General features: G+C 39.3%; 1 protein-coding gene across 1 annotated transcript in view; it reads right to left on the bottom strand.

Annotated features, from left to right (window-relative positions):
* The window catches only part of TNNI3K (TNNI3 interacting kinase), a 97859-nt gene that overhangs the window by 72596 nt on the left and 3151 nt on the right, over positions 1-22112 (bottom strand). The window contains exons 3-7 of the mRNA XM_050901015.1: positions 18659-18744; positions 17005-17102; positions 13329-13439; positions 2513-2611; positions 876-1014 (exon numbers count right to left, since the gene is read on the bottom strand). Coding sequence (XP_050756972.1) covers positions 876-1014; positions 2513-2611; positions 13329-13439; positions 17005-17102; positions 18659-18744 — 533 coding nt within the window. The remainder of the gene's footprint in view (positions 1-875; positions 1015-2512; positions 2612-13328; positions 13440-17004; positions 17103-18658; positions 18745-22112) is intronic.

Below are 22112 nucleotides of genomic sequence, written 5' to 3'. Positions count from 1 at the left end.
GATGGAAAAGTAAGGCTGGAGTGTGGTATGTTTTGTGCCTTCTACATTACTGAAACAGCATAAGGAGAGGGACAAAAGAGCAAGCGTGAGAATTCAGCAGTACTACTAGTTGCATGCTAATATTAATTACAATGGAAAATATTTAAAATTGTGGCACATGCAAAATGGACAGCACTGAACTGTAATGTTATAGTCTTACTGGCATCAGTGTGAGGTCACCTGTAAAAAGAATGCACGGATTCCTAACTTTCACAGAATACCAAACGCATGCTAATAGACTGTTGTGTCTGTCCAGCCCACTACGTCTCTCACACACACTTTCTCATAAGGAAAATGTCCCACGGTGAAGCGTATGAAGTTTGTGAAGCATAATAAAGCATGTGCTGTAAAGATTCCATTTTCTGTGGAATTGTCTGTGAACCATTTCAATTTCTCATCTGAATTATTTCAAATTATTTTAAATTATTTGCTGTATAATTTTGACTTAAAATCCTTCATCTGTATCTCATTCACGAGGAGTTCACCATGTATTTAAGTCATTTTGATTGGAGATACATACCACACGGTCACGTGTTCTCTGATGGGATGAGTGTCTCAATAGTAAGCTACCTCTGTATATTAATCTTAATTTTGTTTTCTGCTGCTGTTTTTCACCTCTAACTTATTAATGGAAACAGAATGCATGTGAGATGACAAACCAAGCATACTTAAGAAGTGAAGAAAACTCTCCAACTGCTATTTTTTTGTTTCAGTTGCCCAAAGATGATACACAAACACCACAGAGTATGTGTTAGGAAGCTAAATTCAAGATTCAAGGCTGACTCTGTCTATAAAACACAATGTTAAAGTTGATTTTTTTAACTATCTTGTCTTACCATCAGCTTTGCTTCCCTCTTCCATCAAGAGCTTCGTAATGTTGAGAAAGCCTTTGGCAGAAGCCAAATGGAGAGGTCTGTCTCCAACTTCACCACTTGCATTCACATCAGCTCCGAACTTTAGTAAGAGGTGGGTTACCTAAATATTTCATTAAGGCTAATTAAAATATCACATGAAAATAAATCTTTTGACAAAACCAGATAGAACATTGCATTGGGTAATACTATTTGTGGGCATCTCTTTAAAGTTAAAACAGGGAGAGGAGATTCAACAGAAAACTAATTTTTAAGTTACATCTCTATAAAAATATTAAAATTCTCAAAAGCAAGTGCTCATTCATTCTCTAAAATGTTATGTATGGTAAAAGGCTAGACACAAGACACACGTATTTGTTTAACTGACCAGTCAGCGTAATAAAGCAAATGCCCTCGAAGTCCTTAGCTTCCTTTCTGATCAGTGTCTCTGATCACAAGAGCACCACATCAGCTTTTAGCATAATTTCACAAGACTGTGACTATTTGTTCAGAAGTGGCTTATGGCAAATAAGCAAACTAATCTCTCAGCCCAGCATGCAAGGAGTTTCTTAACGTTACTGGATGATGAGGCGCATATATATGAAAAGAAGCATCTCAGGAACACATCCATAGTTCACACCTTTGCTGTCACTTAGCCACAGAAGTAGAGCATTTTCAATCATCTGTGCATCTGGACTCTGTTCTTTCAAAAGCTTTTCCTACAACAACTCCTCAACGCACTCAAAGTAACGTCACCGGAATGAAAAATACACTCTACCCAGAGGTCATCCTTTGAAACTTGAAAATATCCCAGAATACATGCTTTTAGCCAAAGAAAGGTATAGGGAATGACTTGCATAAGCCAAAATAGACCCATTATGATATTTCACATAAAAGGGCTATTCAGGGCAAATGACTGGACTGCTAGATTAACCATATGTCAATTATACTTTAGTAAAAGAAAGAGAATTGGGACGTTCAATGCCAGCTTTGGTCAGAACTTCAGATTATGTTTCAGTAAGTCCGTGATCTGCGTGAATGAAGCAAGCACAGTTGGACTTGTTGTGTGCACAGTACCTCATGGAAAACCCTGCTCTCTAAATGATCATTTATTCCATTAACATAAAAGTGGCCATAATTTAGTTTGTGAATTCCAAGGAAAACCAATAGAATTTCCATTTAATTATTACTGGGAAGTGATGTTCACTTCCTTGGAGAGGTTTAAGAAAGTATAGTCACATTCCTTATGCAATCTCTGAAATGTGGGATGAATAAACATCAAATGAAATATGTCTCTGGGTCCAAGTCTGTTTATAGGGCTAGCTAGACAATCATTTGTTTCAAGAGGTCTAGACAGGAAGACACCAATTTTTGCTGGGGTCTAGCACAGAGGATTAAAGTGTAGAAATTTCCTCTTGATATTCAGACTCTTAGAGCAACCAGAGATTGACTTAGAAAGGTAACTTCAGTATATGAGGCCTTTTCATGGTAGGACCCTCTGGTTGAGGGGGAAAAGCAAGTAAGAAAGAAAGTTTTGGTTAAAGCAAAAATATCTAACACGAAACCTATAGTTGCCTCCGTGTTCCACTTGTCAGCTTTCTGAAATTCCCCCATTTAGTTACCTGTTCATGGCCATAATATGCAGCAATATGCAATGGGGTGAAAAAAACTGCATCCTGAACATTCACATAAGCTCCATGCTGCAAAAGAATATCGACAGCCTAGAATGAAACAAACAGAAAATTCCAGTTAGAAGTACTATATATATGTGGTCAGCTAGTAAAACAAGAGTTTGAAACCTTACAGCACCAGTTTAAAAAAAAGCCAAAAGCCCCAAACAAGCAAGCTACAAAGGTGAAGAACTGCGTACAACATGTAAAAGTGATTAACTTACAGTACTTTAACTGAACACTGAATGTCACTGATGCTTTATAAATAAGCCTGAAAACCTGTTTGCCAGTAAAAAGACTGATTTATGAAGTAAAAGGCACAGAAATGACTGTCTGGATTTTTTCAGAGTAACCGTTAATTTTCTTTTAACTATTATGAACAAAGAGCAGTAAACATATCAGAGTTTTTAGAAGTAAAAAAAAACAAAACAAAATGAAAGATCCTTTTAAATGTAAATGTGTGAAGGTAAATCCTCAAGCATAATTCCCTCAGTGTGTAAAGATGTCTTTGTATTTTAGAAGATAATAGCCCTTTGACTTCAATAAATAACCCTTAGTGTTTGCTTTCAAATTTCCACTTTTTTGGTCTTTCAGGAGGCCAATGTTTTCCTGGACAGCTATGAATTATCAAACATTGGCTTTCTGAATAACTGTCAAAATAGACGCCTGAATGAAACCACTTTGGATTATATATTGAAGCCTGAGGGCTGCTAATTTTTTTGAAGCACAAGGGAGTCTTTAGGCATGCTAAGGGGCTTGCACCATGGATTACTTGAGTAGTTCTACATATCATTTTGATGAATGTTAATTTCTGAGTGTAATGACGATGAAAGATGCTGGACCGTGAATCACCCACAGCACAGTGAGCAACTGGGAAACACCTCCCTGGCAATCGGAAGGAATGACAAAGAAGGGGAAATGGCCAGCTTCTGTGCTATGCTATTTATACCTGTACCTCGCCATTGAGACTTCCACTGATGACGCCAATTAATGCTAGCTGCGGTGATGCACATTTCTGTCAACTGCTGTCTAAGCTAGGACCACCAAATCATTTCACACATGCAGCAATGGGGCCAGTCATTTAAATCCATGTCATTCTCAAGTACTCAGAGAACGAAAACCTGTTACCAAGCAACATTAGTGTACAGGGATTATTTCTTTACACAATTTAAATTGAAATACATTTTTTCCATGTGACTGCCTGAATATATTTTTGTGTAAGGTCCATTCCCTGACATATTCAAGTGTGTCTGTTTCCCATTAGTTCTAACCATTTCACTACGGTATCAGCTGTAAGCCTCCCCTGGAAGCAGCACTGCAGGGCCAATTCTGTCTCTTCAGAACCCAAGGGCTTCAACAGGTCCAGCACGTTATAAAAGGCACCTAAGTGTTGCAAGGACCAAGCCCTTCTATTGAAAACAGGCTGGAGGAGGTGAGGATTGCTATGTTCCTACGGAATTATTCTTCAGCACCTCTCTGAGTACAAATGATGGGGAATGTTGGCCATCTGTGCCCGATATTATTTTCCAGAAGCTAGAAGTATCCTGGGAGCATACTAGGCAGGGACAGATGCAATTCTGATGTGAATGGGATAAGCAGTGAGCATCACCTGTGAGTTAGATCACAAACAAGCCCCCAAAAGGCTGATGCTTGTGTTTGGCTGCTGTGGTGGTGCTCCAGAGACACGTGAGTTCTGAGCATGTGGCCAGGGAGAAGGTGGGAGCTGGCAGGAGTGAGAGGACTCACGACTAAAGGCAATCCTGGGGATGAACAGCATCCCAAGCAGCCATAGCCAGACTCCGTGGATAATACAGAATCACATAACCTTTGAGGTTGGAAGGGAGCGCTGGACATTGTCCAGTCCAATGCCCCTACATAAAGCAGTGTCTCCTAGAGCAGGTCTCTCAGGGCCATGTCCAGTCAGGTTTTGAACATTGTCCAGTCTCTAAGGACGGAGACTCCACAACCTCCCTGGAAACCTGTTCCAGTGTTTGAGCACCCTCGCAGTAAAAAAGCCCTTTCTTCTGTTTAAATGGAATTTCCTGGATTTCAGTTTGTGCCCATTGCTATCCATCCTGTCACTGGGCACCTCTGAGAAGAGTCTGGCTCCCTCTTCTTTACTCCCCCCCCTCAGGTATTTGTACACATTGATAAGATCCCCCCCCCCCCCCCCCCCCCCCCCCGAGCCTTCTCTGCTGCAGGCTGAACAATCCCAGCTCTGTCAGCTTCTCCTCGTATGTCAGATGCTCCAATCCATGAACTGCCTTCATAGGCCTTTGCTGGACTCACTCCAGTATGTCCAGGTCTCTCTGCTCTGGGAGCCCAGCACTGGGCACAGTGCTCCAGGTGCCGCCTCACCGGTACCAAACAGAGGGGAATAATCACCTCCTTCAAGCTGCTGGCAGCACTTTTCCTAATGCAGCCCGGGATGTCTGTTCCTGCAAGGGCACATTGCTAGTTCATATTCAACTTCTTGTCGACCAGGACTCCCAGGTCCATTTCTGCAAAGCTGCCTTCCAGCTGGTCAGCCCCCAGGGAAAGCACAGTTCACATTTGAAAGAAATAGAGACAATGAATCATAGAATGATTTAGGTCGGAAGGGTCCTCTGGAGGTGTCTAGTCCACCCTCCTGATCAAAGCAAGGACTAATTTCAAAGATCAGGTTGCTCAGGGCTTTGTCCAGTTGAATTTTGATTATTTCCAAGGATGGAGGTTCTGCATCCTCTCTGGAAAGCTTTCAGTGCTGCACCACTCATTGTGATCCCCTCACCCCCTTTATATATAGTCAGAATTTCCCTTGCTAAATCTCACGTGCGTTGACATCCTTTTGCTGTGCATCCTTTTGCTATGGATCTCGAAGAAGAGTTTGACTCCATAAAAAAAAATCTTATGAAAGATCCCCTGAGATCTTTAGAGACGCTGCCTACCCTTATATCAGCTGAAGAACAGCTCAGTAACAGCCTTAGCACATGCACTTACTGGATGAGTGTTAATGTGTTCAGGCAGTAAATAAAGAACACGCTCAGTTACTGGTTGGTTAATACAACCGACTCCCTCCGTTGTGCATCCCATGTCCAGACAATTTTCAGTATACTAGCGGCTTGGTGGACCAGAGGTGGGGAACACAGAGCCAGTTAGTCTGTGATTTAATGGCTTGGTGGCTTGCGAGTGATTCATCTTAGACATTTTTCAGCAAACTACTATCATAAAACTGAAATTGTAGCTGTTGGCTCTGAAAAGAGATGTTTGGACCTGTAGCTTTTACAAGAGTATGGTTGAAACTTCTTTGGATCAGTTTGGTTTTAATTTAGGCATGCAACTGTGAGGCTATACCACACTCAGGGATGTGACCACAACTCCAATTCTCCTTAATCTCTTTGGAAGCTGGAATTAAAAATTTAGATTAATCTACAAGCTTCAAGGTGGATCTTCAAGATGAAAAAACTGTGTTCAGCAACGTGATCCACCTCTGATGATAAACATAAAACTAGATGAATTTTGACACATTTTTCAGGCTGCAGAAATGGCAACCATGCTAGCTACTTTGTGATCTCCTGATAAAAAGAATTTTGTGAGTCATATTAAGCAAACTCCACTCAACTGTAAATGATGAGAGGGGTACAGAGACAATCTTGGTAGTTTCACAGACAAGCTATCTTTCTAAGAAAGAAGAAAGGAATGTTAGAAAACACTGGAAGTTGTCATAGGCATTAGAAGTAGGTGGGTATGCTGGAGTGATGTGTAAGGATAAAATTACTTCAGAAAGTAAGGGGAAAATTTCTGATGCAAAAAGAGAAAGACCAAAAAAAGAATTTTTATCCTCAGGAGACAGACTATGACTAAAGGTGCAGCTCGTAACCTAGGGGAAACTTTCAAGCTGCAGAGAAAGCAGTTGTCAGTGCCTCAGTGTGAGTGGGTACAGTTAGCGCAGATTTACCACGGGCAGGTCTTGCCTGCCCAACCTGATTGTCCTCTGTGATAGAACGGCTGGATTTTTGGGTGAGGGGAGAACAGTGGATGCCATTTACTTTGACTTCAACATGGTCTTCAACACTGTCTCCCAAATATTCTTGTAGCAAAGCTGAGACCTTATGGCCTGGACGGGTGCAAAACTAGGTGGGTGAAAAAGTGGTTAGATGACGGGCCTTGGAGGGTAGCGGTTCAAAAGTCGTACTCCGCCTCGATGCTAATATCAAGTTGAGCACTACAGGGGTCTATTCTGGGACCTGTCCTTTTTAATACCTTTAGCAGCGGTCCTGGAGGCAGCAATGGAGTGCACTCCCGTCATGCCAGCAGAGGACATCAAATTATGTCCTCAGGACACTTGAGTGTGGGGCTGCCGTCCAGAGGGACCAGACAGGCTGGAGGAACCGACCAACGTGGCCCGTAGGAAGTTCAACAACGACAAACACAAAATCCTCTCCCGCGAGAGCACAGGCTGTGGACAGCCCGGCTGGGGAGCAGCTCTGCTGGAAAGGACCTCGGGACCCTGGTCGACAGCAGGCTGAAGGAGAGCCGGCTGGACGGCCTGGCCACAAAGGCGGCCGGCAGCCTCCCCGGCTGGGTTCACAGCGGCGCAGGCAGGGGAACGAGGGCGACAGCTGCTCCCCTTTTCCTCGCATAACCGATTTTTAATTCAAAACGATACTTTGAACACTTTGAACACCACTCTTACTTTGTAATTTTTCTTAAAATTCTCTTATGAAAGGTTTATTCAGCAGCTTTTTGAACATTCAAGTCAATTTCGTTCACTTCAAAGACAATTAATTAAGCTACTCTGAACATCAGAAGGAGTCAACAAAATAAAACGTAAGACGGACTACATAAGGACTTTGTCTTTTGGACAAGGGCAAGGGATAAGAAATCCTCTAAGAAAATAAGATCAATGATTATTGACTTTTTAGCAGGTAAAATTTAAATGAGAAGACAACTTCAACAATTAAGGCCTTTGCCCCAGTGCTAGCCTCTGTACAGCCTTACCCTAAAATATCTAAAGAATCTATCATGGTTATCAGAGTTCCTTTATTAATTAAGCTATTAAAATAAAAATATGATTAGTGGCAAGCATTTGCCTAATTCCCTCCAATTTAGCAAATGTAGATATGATCAGTCATGTCCTGCAAAGTGTCTTTGCATTAAATTATTACAACTCCTAACTCTCTGCGTATCTGTAAGAATTTTAGAACAAACTCTATCAGACTGAATTAAGAAACTGCTAAAGGGCGTTCTGAATGTTTTAGATACAACTTGCTGATGAATGTACAATTGGTTGTCTTTCTTAGGAAAAAGTCTACTGAAATATTTAACATATGCTCTTCTGTAAGACAACAAGGACAGATATCAGACCAGCAATAAGCTTTTGCACGTTCTTTTATCTTAGCTGTTCCAATCAGACGAAACATGGGTCACAGATAAATCATTAATGAAAGATGCAGGTACCGGTGTCTTGAAATATGACGCTCTCCCCAGGATTGCTTTTGCTACAGGGTAGCCAATGAATGGGATTTTTTAATATTTTGCTGGTATTGGTAGATGCTAGACACAGAATATTTTAAATGTTTTTGTGCAATATTACTGAAAGATAACTGTTCTGGGCAAAGAGATTGCTGTAAATTTAACAACACCATAGTTTTAAAATGTGGCATTTACTTTGACTTCTTCTAGCTTAAAAATGGGTCACGCACAAATTTGCTGCACGTTCTTGGGGAGAAAGCACAGCTGGAGAAAAGTGTTGTCAAAGTTTGTCGCTGCTTTCAGACAAGTTAGCATCATCAGGTTAATGTAAGCTCCTTTACTGAACCACAACTCAATGTTTTTTCACTTGTGTTTGCCAAACACCTCGTGCTCCCATTCGTGGGCTGTAAAAGGCTTCCTTCACTTCATTCAATCTGGACAGTTTGTTGGTAGCTACTAAAAATAGCTATGGAATTCAAAATTCGTGAGTTCCAGTCCTCTTTGTCACTGCTTGGATCCTCAGACAGAGGCAAATTCTGAGGATCTTTGATTCCCCATTATCTTGCAGCTTGTGTAGTCATGTATATTGATGCCATGTGAATACCATTTCTGCATTCCTGGTTCTAGAACGATTCTGAAAAGGTCTGAAAAATTGGTGTCAGATAAAACAAAGGGCTGGGAAGATGCAGCACTAGCATAAAATGCAGGGAATGAAAGAAGAAAATGGGGACTTCGTGAACCATTTAAATAGGCTCACATAAATTTAATTTTTCAAGGCTTCTTAAATCATTTGAACATACTCCTATTACTAGTAAAATTCTCATGAAGACAGGAGGTGACAAACATGCCGATGTAACATACGATTTGTAAATGAAAAGGGATTTATTAATGTAGAAAATCTATAAGATGGGACCAACTCGCTTTTCCCCAACAGGTCCTTGCAACAAACACATTCACACTTTAGATTCTCAGGTTTGCAGACTGCAAAAACTAAGTAGCACTGATTCATCCTGCCTGCAACCCTCAGTCCAGTTCACACATCCATAGATGTTGTCATCTCAGAATGACAACTTCAATTTACAAAATGAAATAGGCAATGATACTGCTTTTCCAACACGGTAATACTGGACAACTCATAAATGTGTATGAGGCACATGCGTTATTTATTTAGCAACATTTAATGTTTTCAAAATAGCAGACTTAATGAGAGATTTATTAAACTTATTTGGTGATGTTTCTAATATGGTCATTAGCTTATTTTATAATTTTTCATTAATTTTTCATTCTGCCCCTTGAGAACTGCAATTTCCATTAATAGATAAAATAAGCAAACAGCATAGTTCTGGTGAAGTAAAATATGGCACTAAGTCACAGAGCACATGAAATATTTATACACCACACTGGCTCAAATGAGTTGGAACATCCCATTGACGCTGATGGCCTTCAGTGTCCTCATTTTAGAGAACTGATCACTCTCATGGTTTCACGCGTGGTGATGGAGTGAAAGCCATAGACTGACTCTTCAGGGAAATGGGGAACAAAGCAATTTTTTCCCCAGTTCTCTCTATCTTTCTCTTAAATATAGTCAGTCCTCTTCTGTAGTAAAAGACTATGTTGCGTAGATTGGTGTGTATACCTCTGCTATTTATTTATTTAATGGTATAAATAATTATGTATCTTATTGGAAGTAGGAAGATGACCAAAAATCTATTTTCTCTTTCTTAAATTTATTCTATTTTTTAGGAAGGTTGAAAAAATTATTCCATATTTCCATGAATATTAATGAAATTGTGGAAAAAATAAGCTATTTAATCTAGCAGAGGACCTTCTAAGCTGACTGAAAATTTCAAAGCTATATAAAGAAGGAAGGAAAAAGCTTGCACTTGGGCTATAAATCTTCAGTCCCTAGACCAGCAGATGAACCAAATGAGTTATATAGATATATATAACTAGTTAGGTATAGTGTTTTTTTATATATATATATATACTCTCCATTTATGGAGAATATTTCTGATAAAGATCTGATCATTCCCAAGGAAGAAATAAGGGGCTTTTCAAAACCACTCACAGTAAGTTATTTCTTATCAAGTTAATGGTCTTATCCTTGTTGGATTCTGAGCACCCTTATTTTTCAGTAACCTCAGTAGGAGCTAAAGACATGAGACAAATAGCAGGCCGTCCTTTGACACTTGCAGGACAAGGCCCAGACATTTTAAAAATTACTTGAAACCCCAATGCAGAGAAGAGTACTTTGTATTTCCCACAGAGGAAACATTAAATACACACTCCATAAAAGTGCAAAAGATCATTAAAGAGTTAAGACTCTGGTTAATATCTCCATTATAATTCTTGCACAGAACAATTAGACGTGGTGGTTCCTTATCTGTTTTTTAGTAATAGGATACACAAGGAAGGATTTCCATTAAGCTAATAGAGAGAGCTGTATGTGTACTTGAAGGGAATGACACGATGCCCTGTGAGCTCAGGGACGTAATGCCACGACGCAAACACCCCCGTGCCCGCTCACTCTCAGCCTCGCTTGTGGGCAGACACACCGAGGAGCCTCGTTCTTCTGCCTGGAGAGCTGACCTTCAAAATATAAACGGTGAGCTTGCCCTGCTAGCATGTGTCCTCACTCACCGGCTTAAACAGATGCTACGGATTGATTTGTCCCCTGATCACTGCTGGAGTTGCTGACTGAAACACTGAAGGTTAACAGCTTTTTAATTGAGTTCCTTGGTGTGACCACCCGTAAATTGTTTTAACCTTCTTTCAGCTTAACCTTCTTCACACACACAGACTCTCTAGGTAACGCAAGGGTGTCATCGACTGTGTCTTTATGCATCCTGTCTTTAACAAGAGGCGCAAACATACCTGTTGGATTTACATCACTTTGGAACCATTTTGGAGGCTGCAATGTAAAGCTAAATTCACCAGTATCCTCGGTTGCCCCTGGTGGCCCTCAAGCCGGGAAAGGTCCCCAGCAGACAAAGTATACATACGCGCACACACACACACACATATACACATATACATATACAAAGTCATATGCATACAGGCTACATATATAGCCCTGAAGAGGGTGAAAGAGCATAATGTATATTTCCATTAGAAATGGGGGGAACTTTTCATTGACACAACTTCTCCCCCTCATGGGACCTACCAGGTACTCATTACACCAACTAGTGCGAAAACTGTTGCTCCAGTAAATCTCTGCCTCCTCCACTCACAATCAGGCAGCCTTTTGCAGCCAAGTTATAGTAGAAAATTTACTAAGGGTATACAGTTCTTACCCGCACTTGCAAAAGTGCTGGTATGCAAGCTGTTCAGAGCTGTATTTGCGAAGCGTGGCTTGTTTCTCCCAGTGACTACTTTACTGTCGGTATAATTATTTGCATCAGTGTCCATAGACTCCAGAGAATTTTGAGCCCTGCAATGATGACTGCGACGCTAGGTACTGTCTCTATCTATGTGTACGTGCAGTTAATGCACAAGGTGAAATACTCAGAGGTATGAAGTGCAAAAATTTGCAAAGGGTGCCTGGTGCAATTTTCAAAAGCTTCAAAGTAATTCAGATATGTAATTAACGTAATTGAAAATTAAAATCCTGACTGTGAATTCCAGTAGGGACCTATCGGCATCTTTGAAAGCCTAAATAAAATAGCAAATCTAGCATACTGTTACTGACCCAGAGATCTGATAATTTCTTTGGACTAAACAGAAACAATAAGTGAAAGAAAATCTAAACTGCACAAATGAAGAAATATCACCTTTCCTCAGCTGAACTTCAGTGGCTAGCCTCATAGTTTCTCTGACCAGGTATTTAAATGTTAGCAGATTTCTTGAGATAATATAGAAAATTTCTAAAGGGTTATCAATTCCCGAACAAAAATGCTTATTTGAAAAGAAGTGTCTTTTCTCTCTTTCAACATATAATTATGTAACTATTTCTATATGCATATGTATAGTAAATAGTTTTTGTGTGTGTGTGTATAAGTTGGTTGCCTGAAAATGTAGCAGAAGTGATGGCTTTCTTTCCATCAATAAGCTCAGTGACTGCTGTAACTGGGAGTTTGTAAGATATACGTGCTTTCTTGCCATGTACATATATAGAGGTTCTTCCTTTCTGTTGAAAACTGCGCACATGCTTTGTCCTAGTCATCCAGCCAAACTCTTACACTTGAAGTGAATTCATAAGTCTAAGATGCACAACTACAGTCACAGCATAAAGGCAAGTATTAATATCACCTATATTTCCTTCTTTGTACTTAGTTATTTTTTCTTGCATTTCTTGCTGATTATCTCTCTTTAAAGAATTCTGATGTTTCTGTCTCCATAAATTAGTCCAGCACTCTGTATAAGTTAAAACTTTTACTCAAGCAGAGGACAAAGTCTTTGCTTGCTTAATGGACCCAAAGGAGATAAAAAGCAAAGTACCTGAATTCATGAGTATATTTACAGTCATAAACCCTTCATTACCAAGGTAATTTTGCACACCCAGTACTTTAAGAGATTAAAAAAATAAATAAATTACACTGACTGTGCTGTTGCCAGGGTGACAGAAATGAGATGATGTGTGAAATGACTGAACTGAGGTGGTAAATGATAAGAAAACAGGTTCATGACTGACAGCATGTCTAGAAAGGGACGGGCCTGATTATAGGCATCCAGGGAATCTCGTCCCTCTCTTCATTCCTCTGCTCCCCATAGTGATAAGTCTCCAACCCACAGGAGACTTACCAACATGGATGTTTGAGATTCACACTAGACCTACCCTGAAAACAGTTTTCTCTGCACTAATCCGAAGTATAAAATAGCTCTAAACTGAGAACCTCTGTCCTTTCTGAAGTGAAAATCACAGAGCTGCGAAGCAGAGCCCGTGACACCTAGAAGAGGGAATAAAACTCTTTTACTGTGCTTCCTTCACACTCAGAAAGACGGTATTTGGGAGCCTCACTCCATATTCAGGTTCAGAAATCCTGACACGTATGAGTGAGTGTGTTTCATCATGTATCTATTGGTTAACACTTCTGATATTTAGAAAACAGTGCCATTTATTGCCAAGACTTTAAAGACATTTATGTGAAGGTAAGAGATGTACAAATAGATCTATATGTCCTTCGTGCATGTTTGTTCAATGTAAAAATATATGCACAGATGTGGTTTTCCCAACATGTACAAAAAATTAAATAAGATTCAGCTGTACTTAACCAGTTCTGAGTTTGGTTTTGAATGGCGTCAATCTAAAATAAAATGACCTGCTAATATTAGCATTGACTTACAGAATTTCCTGTACAGAAAAGGAGAAACATACCTTATGATGACCAGCGATTGTGGCAATGTGGAGGGCTGTCAAAGCTCCATACCCGACTTGCTGAATGTCAGCTCCACCATGCAGCAGCGCTGTTAACAGTTCTGCGTCGTCCTAAAAGGCAGGCATTTAAAACATGTTATTTCTGGGACGCAGCTCTAACAATTGCAGGCAGGGAGCCAGAGCGAGCTGTACACGTCTAGGCCTCCCCAGCTATTACACCACTGCATTTCAAGAACAGGGACCGACCACGGCCCCAGGAGCACCGGAGTGCAAGGAAAGGAGTGGAGGGAAAATTCATCCTGGGCCCCAGAAGTCTCTCTTTTGCTATACTAAAGCCTGTATCTTTAAAAAAAGTCTCTATTCTGATTTTATGATGTCTTTAAAGATCTCTCAGTCTCCAAGCCATTATTAAGTGCTCACACAAACTGTTTTACATGTCAAAACATTACAGTACCTAACATAGAAAAAGGGCACCTGAGGAGTTCCCAGGATAAATATACAGCATCTATGCCAAATACTGAACTGGGAGCTTGTTTTTCATATCGGTTCACTTCTTTCCTGTCATGCACACAATTTTTGCTACGACTTCTTCCAGGTATAACAACAGCAATGGGCACTATCAAATGATAGTAACAAAAATAAACTTGAGAAACACATTAAGAGTCATAATGCCCAAGCAATATGACTGTTAATGAATTCTACTTTACAAACAGTGAAATTAAACACAGACAAGTGAAATGATTTGTTTGGGAGCAGTGACAGAACTCGCAGAGAAGAAACCAGGCCATCTTTCCTTTCTCTTCCAGGAGAAACCAGGCCATCTTTCCTTTCTCTTCCAGGAGAAACCAGGCCATCTTTCTCACCATCACTTGTTCTAACTGCACCAACTACAGCTATCATAGTTTTCCCTTCTTGGGGATCTCCCTTCCATCATCATCCAGCCCAGAGATGAGCCTTCTCCAATTAATTTTCATTGTTTCCTAAGAAGAAATGCACAAAACTCAAGGGCAAAAGAGGTGCTAAAAGCTCCAAACTTCCTCATTGTTCTCTACCTCTTCAAAGTAGACGCTAAAAGAAGGGCAAGAATGAATCAATGCAAGAGAAGCAGCAGTTAAAATATGTCTGTGAAAGCATAACATTTGTTCATACTGAAATGGTTTTCCTATTTTCAGGAAATATTAGGAATTTCTCTGATAATAATGGACAGTAGAAGTTTATATCACTTTTCCTATCAAATAGTTTCAGACCTTGAAACATGGTACTTAGTTGCATAATGGATTGAATATTATGCAGCCTGGGAAGACAGGCTGAGTTTGAATTATTTTGAAGTGTTCTGTTCTACTTAGCGACTCAGTCCAGTTTTCCTAGTTCTGTTTTACTCTGATGAAATGCCACAAAAAATTCAGATTACAGATAAGAAGTAGTCAAGGAGTTTCACAAGAAATTGCCCTGTCTCAATATACATTGCTTTATTGTTTCTGAGGTATCTCTAGGCTCCTCTATATTTTACTTAAAAAGAACTATAATACAACAAAAGCTGTCAATGGGTAACTCACAGTAAATCTTTAAGTCTTAAAATGTTACTTATAGGAGAAATGTTATATTGCATTTTATTTTACATCCCAAAATTCACACTAGTTTGTTTAGCTTTGTGCAACCTGAAAAAGATATTGGATATTGTATCACATGAGTGATTAAATAAGTTGCTGATATAGTTTTATGCCTAAGTGGATGCAACACATTTATCAACTTTACAGTGCAGGGAAAACAGACAAAACAAGATTTGATAGCAAACTATTCCCAAGTAATGAAAACAAGCTAGAAATCTGTTGTAAAAGTCCTTTTAAACAAAGGATTTCTTTTTTTTCAGCCAAATTATTAATTGGAAACCGTTCACTGAGATTGACATTAAAGAAAGGCAGAGAAATTCTTCTAGGCAATTGGCTAATTATGCAACATTGCGCATGGGGAAAGTTTCTTTTATGATTGCTGTAAACCATCACTTCATCCCATGATGTATAAGATTTGATTATTGTCATCATTTTATAGCTTGCATAGCTAATGGTACCAGTGGTTGTAAAATTAAACTAACATAGGAATTCCAAGACATAATGTAAGATATAGCAAGTGTTAATATTATAGTACTAGGAGAGGAAGGTAGCTCATGGCGCAAATATACAGAGTTAAGCCACGGAGCTGCAGAGCATAAGGCATCCACAGCATCCACAGCATATCATAACTTTTAGATATTTGGCTCCATGATTGAGTTGTCAGCCCATTTAGTGGCCACCTCTCTAAACACACCTGGGGCAAGTTCAGAGTTCCAGTGATGGGATTCATGAATTCCAGCATTTGGAGCAGGAAATTGGCTTAGCTTGTCCACAGCAAACACTGGAAATAGGGGGGTGTCTTTCTTCCCATCTTCAGACAAAATTACAAAAGCTGCTGCTTGCATCTCTTCTTTCTTTCCACTCCTACCCCCCTCTACAATAGCTAAAACATTGGGGGTTCAGTGTCTTCCTCGCACAAATAATACTCATGATTGTATGCCACATGTCTCGGGCACTACTGTCATTACTCAACCTATGTCAGGCTTTCCCCTCGCTCTGCCTGTTCTAATGACCCCCCTCTTCATTTCCACGGGAAAGCTGGTTGCACGCTCGCTCCAGGACAGCCGTAGCCTGCTGACTGGCAATAGGAGTTTGAATTCTCTCCAAGAGAGACTTTGGTCTTCTCTCTGGACAAACATTCTAATTATCAGATTATTACCTAATAGAAGGCAAACCATCTCCTCTTCCACAGGTGAGCTCTTGGAGGAGAATGACTGTGACTGGGATGGTTCCGGCTGCGTTTAGAACTGGGTATTTGGATTAAAGCCCATCTGCCACATCTGTGCCCTCTTGCAACAGAGTGAGCAACACCACTTACGGATCAAGAGTGGCACACAGGTCCCCACCTACTTAACCTTCTATCAGCTTTGAACATACAGCAAATCAGAATGGTATCTGCCGTGAGAGCTTTGCAGAAGAAAGAGGCTCTTATGACCTTGTGGCACCTATGGGACATATAAGGGTTGAACATTACAGTCTAGAATATAAACTCCTACATTTGATCTGAGTTCCCTCTAAAAAGCTAAGTGCTTTTGGGGCTAGTCTATACATGGATTAAGTTTCTAACATGCTCCGTCTTAAAACAAGAATCATAACAATTCTTTAGGAAAATGCTGTCTTTGTCCACTTTATTCCTTGCTACTGTTATTGTTGAGTCTTAAAAGATAAACACAAGAGTGAAGAAAATTAATATTGAAGCTGAATGTGGAACTTGAGGAGGAACAACAAAAAAGAAGCAAAAAAAGAGAGAAATTGTAAAATAAAATCCTTTGAGATTGTTTCTATTAATAACTATACTAATAAAAAGAACACTCCTCTATCTTGAGTTGCCTTGCATGATTTAATCAATATTTCCAAAGCAATGTCATATCCTCACGGATGACATTGCAAAAGCGCATGCTGATTTCCTGTGCATGGGCTCTTTATAGGTCATTTTCCTAAGCACTGTAAATGTGAAATTGGTATTTTCACCAGAAGTAGCAACTAGAGAGTTCAACTAGATAGTTCAGACAAATAAGCTTCTCAGTTCTGATTTCTTTTCATCAGTTCTCTTCAAAATAATTTACCTTATAAGCTGCCAAGTGCAGAGCTGTAAATCCATTTCTTGTTAATCTGGATGGGCGCAGTCCTTTTAGCATAAGCGTTCTAATATGTGATTTGTTACCTTTAGGATGAAAATTGCAAAACAAAGTCATTTACGGAAAAGAATGTGCAGATGACGTAAGAAACTTCTGTGTGAGTTTGAAAGCAAGAGAAATAGGTAGCTCATCTGCTGACCTGAGGCAAGCCATAAAATATATCTCGTGAAACCTCCAAATGGAATTAGGCGCCATCTCCTTATCCACTGGGACAGTTGCGGATCTGGCCATGTACTGGCTCACTGTTCACACTTTAATAAGGATTTGTTAAGAATTGTTGAACTTCTAAAGAAGCAAACTCCTTTTTTAACATCCAGACCACGCTGCAGAGAACTCCATAAATGAGCAGATGCTTCCAGAATCTCTGGTTTCTCAGACACATAACTTTTTTGTCCTTTCAGAACGGAAGCACTGCTCTCCCCCTCTACACAACATTATTACAGGGACGGTCGTTTTGGGGGATGCTAATGAATGTCAGCATGGGCAAGGAGCTTTACTCCTACCTTTCTGATGCACAGTGATGATCTCAAAAAATGTATCTGCCTTGTGAATACTTATGACAGTAATCAAGGACAATGTCGGATCTAATAGCTTCTCTCCCTCCTTCAAGTGTTCACATACCGTACCTAATTAATTAACATTGTATGTTTCCTTAAACTTTCTCTCAGCAATCCCACCAATCGCTCTAATGTTACCAGGTACTGATGTCATCTTTGGATATGATCTTGCACTCTCTGAAATTAAGAGTAAAGATCCACTTGGTTTTCAGCAGTGCAGGATCAGGTCCTCCTTCATGATAGCATCTAAGATTGAGCAAATCGTTTATGCATGTTATTTGTTAGCACTTTGCAGAGCTGAAACCTTAGGGTAAAATTTTGCCTCTCTCAGCCAATTTCTGCTGAAAATTGTATAACAAGTGCAAAGTGTGTGCATGAACTAGTGACTCACTATGTGGATAACAGAGCAGCAGTGTGGGTCGGAGTGGAAAATTCCACCATTAGTGTGTTTTTATGAACATCCCAGAAGACATTTTGCACTCTTTTCTTGCGTACGCTGATTTGCTCTCTGCAAAAATCCTATCAGCAGATATTTTTCACTAAAGCATTTGAGTTATTCTTCTTTTAATCACCACGAAATAAAATACAGGTATTTTCATTATACTAGAAAAATAGGTGTTGTATGTATGGCAAAGTATTGCTAAAACGAGGTCCCTATCCTGAAGTCCATACCATGTACAGAATACAGAAATGTAGAGCAATACTGTATGATAAGTATGGATTAACTAATGCATATAGCAAATAATTCTGAACTAGTTGAACACCTGTAGTAAAACATGCTACATTATCAACCAAAACTTTTCTTGGACGGAAGAATCAGCTATAATGGGGTTCAGTGTAATTTGATTCAACCCCCTTGGCAATAGAGTTTCAAGTAATGCTTAGAGATGCTTATCCAGCTGTCAAGAAGGACAACACGGAATGAAATTCACTGAAAATACAGTCTTCCTGACAGTTATCAGACAGAACAAATCAGTAGCCATGTACAGAAAATGTTTAAAGAACATCATATTTCAAATACATACCCCCACATATGCAACATAAATGAAGAAGAGAGAGCCCATTTTCTGTGCGGTAATTTAAATTGACTTTGCAGAAGGCTTCATCAGAGCTGAAAAAAAGAGATTTTACAGATGATTACTGTTCTCATCCTTTAGCACATTTTCATTTGGAAAAAATTTAAAAGAGAAATCTCGATGTAATTCTTTTGAGACACAGGGCTAAATTTATACTCAGTTTACACTCTGTAAATGCAGAAATTCTTTACTGATATCAAGTGAGTAGTCCAGATTTATTGTTTTCTGAACAATCCTGCTATTCAGTGAGAGTATATACATTCTAAATTCAGCTAAATTAGAGAAAAAAAGAGGAAAGACTCTTTAGAAATACAAATAATCCATACAAAACCAGTTCCTTTATTGATGCAGTAATAACTAAGAAGTATTTTAAAAATCTGTGTATTCGTTCTAAAACGGTGAGCAGGACGTGCACAGAACTAGAGGCAAACAAGCTAAGTAAAAAGAATAACCAGAAAAAGCCTTTCAGAAAGTAAGTTTATGTTCCCCAGATGAGACCATAGAAACACCATACAATCAATACATGGAAACATTTATATGAAAGCGCTACGGGAGCACATACACGGAAGGAAGGTAACCCAAGCTCAGACAAAAATTTGGCAATGATTAAAGGAAAAATGTTGCTAAAGCATTTTGAGGAATGAAGTCGTCTCTCCAGAAGTTACATTTCTGGCTGAGGATCTGCAGTTCTAATGGCGCGCTAAGTCCTAAGAAGATCTGTGAGCGCGGGCGATCTGAGAGGACAGGAGAGGAGGGGCTGGAGCGAGGCAGGGGCGAAGCCCTGCCAGGACGGGACCCCCGCCTCGCTCAGAACACCAGCGCTGGCCGTCACTTTACGGCACCAGCAGGAACACGGACCCTGTCGTGTTCAGCAGACTGGTGCGATTTTATAGCGCTGTTTTTCTGCTTTGGTTCATTGTACTGGAATGTGATATATTAAAGCAGAATTTTAAAATAATTTATAGATCCTCATTTTCACTTGCCATTAACTTGTAGTCAAGTATTTCTGGTTTTGATATAAACAATTAACATATTACAGTTTGTACTCACATCCTACTAAGGAAAGGCATGTTTGCACTTGAAATTCTCAGGCAACTAAATGTCACTTACATGTTGTGACACTGACAATATGAAGCTCAATTTAATCTTTAATTTTCTTCCACATTTTTGGTACAGTGTTACATTTTTATATAGCTTAATGATGTCATAGTGCTTTCATTAGGTGAAAATGGGTGAAAATTTCACAAGGGTGAAATGAATAATTAAAATGAAGTAATTATTATTACTACATTTCTAATATAATAACTCTTAAATAGGATCCATACCAAGTCTGATTCATTAAAAAAGACATTCAGCCCTTGTATTTGATGCTCTGTTCTTTTTCAGCAAAAAAAAGAGAACATACATAAAAATGTTACAACCCATGCAATTTTATAATTCATTAATTTCCATTCTCCTTTTCCTGTCATACAACACCTGTCAAAGCTCAAAAGCAAAGTACTTCATAAAATAAAGCTAGAAAAGCTGGCAGTAAAGGGAATGGATAGTAACCTAAGTTACCTGAGATGCTTCTAGCTTTGCAAAGAAACATGAATGGTATCTTTGTATAAGATTGTGGACAATGAGACTGGACGTCTTTATTTCACATAGTTAATGCCCATTATATTACGAGAGAGCGGTAACCCCTCCGTAGCTAGAGCTACCCACCTCTGGTTATAAGTCCTATCTAAATATGCATTATAGCTTTACTTGAAAACTCCTGAATTCCTGAAGTGTCACGTTTATTTTTTAAACAGTGAAGAGAGCATCTGAAAAGTGTGAAGGAAAATGATCACTCTATTTTTACTTACAGACTGTTAAATGGTTACCATACTTGAACATTTTAGCTTTTTGTCGTCAAGTCTCGTGGTTTTCTTTAGCACAGATTGACTGCTCTGCCCAAACATTCTAAGTAATTACATTTCTTGAAAACACATAGGAATTAATATTTTTGTGAGGAATGCCGATTTCGGTCTGTCAATAGAAGTTTGGGTTTTTTTCCATTCAGTATCAGTATAACAATGATTATGGTTTAGCAGAACACTTAGATTTGTATATCTATAAATCCATCCTGAGTAGCACTATTAAACATATTTAACACAGTTACAATTAAAAATAAGGTTCTAATACCTCTCTCTCTTTTAAAAATATAAAGCTATGCAAAGCTCCCCTTAGCAAGATGGCCCGTGTTAAGCAAGGTGACACTTAGGCCTTTTCTTTCAAGAAATATTTCAATAATTTATTCTTTAAGTAGAATTTAAAATGGAGACAAAGTCAGAGACTTGTCTTTGCTTCTGTTAAGTCTATCCTAAAAGAACTTCTGCTTGTTCAATGTGTGTTATCATTCTAAACCAGGAATAAAACCTGTGTTTTCAGATTCTTTTTCATGAAGTGTGACAAAGTTAATTTGGAAATGTTAAACCACCCCATTTTTCTGGGTTTTATTTTGAAAGAAACCATTTTAACTTCCAGAATTTGAAAGTTCCCTTTCCAGTTTAGTGGCGTGGTTTGAGAGCTACTACATTGCGCCGTGACCCCTTACAACCCACGGACGCTGTGGTCTGGGCTCTGAGCGTGTTCTGTAGCGGGCAGGCTCGGGGACGGGATCTCCTCCGTGCTGAGGCATCCAGCGCCGTGATCCCTGCAATCCCTCGGGGACCGGGCAGATGAGGAGCACCCATCCTGCCGTACAGGAGGAGCGCGCCTCCAGGAATGTCCGTCCACGGAAGAAAATGGTGGTGTGAATTACAGACGTACAAAGTATTGTGCTGGTAAGTAAATAATTTACCGATTCAAACTAAAATTAAATGAAATTGTAACTAAATATTAAATACATAAAATTTAAGTATTTTCCTTGTGAGAATTTTTGCCAATTTTTTTTCTCATGAAAACTAGCTTTTTGGAAAATACTTTCTCTATCAGAAAGACCACTCTGATGGAAACTCCTGACTGCCCGTTGTCAATACTGAGTGTTTTATAATGTTCAGGAACAGTGTGTCATTTGAAAAGGATATGGGCATGATAAAAATAGATCATAGCATTTATTTATAAATGCAAAAATTGGACTTATTTTGCCAAAACTGTGTGCCTCAGTGAGATTAGCTCTTACATCAGTCTAGATTTTCATATGCATTCCTCAGAAGATGGGTACCACATGTTAAGGAAACTCATTTTTTTGTCCTAAATGTAAACCGCTTTTGTTGGAACATTTTTTCCACACATTATAGTCACATTCACCTTTGTTTGGTGACAGCCCTTCATCTACCACTTCCACTTTACTAATGCGGAAAATGTTTTGCTCAGTAAAAATAAAATCTCATTCTTCAAATATGTTTTATCTTCTTGCAATTCTTCTCTGACATAC

This window comes from Gymnogyps californianus, chromosome 8 (genome assembly GCF_018139145.2).
Source record: "Gymnogyps californianus isolate 813 chromosome 8, ASM1813914v2, whole genome shotgun sequence".
In the NCBI taxonomy this organism is placed as follows: Eukaryota; Metazoa; Chordata; class Aves; order Accipitriformes; family Cathartidae; genus Gymnogyps; species Gymnogyps californianus.
This window is presented reverse-complemented; position numbering and strand designations above follow the sequence as displayed.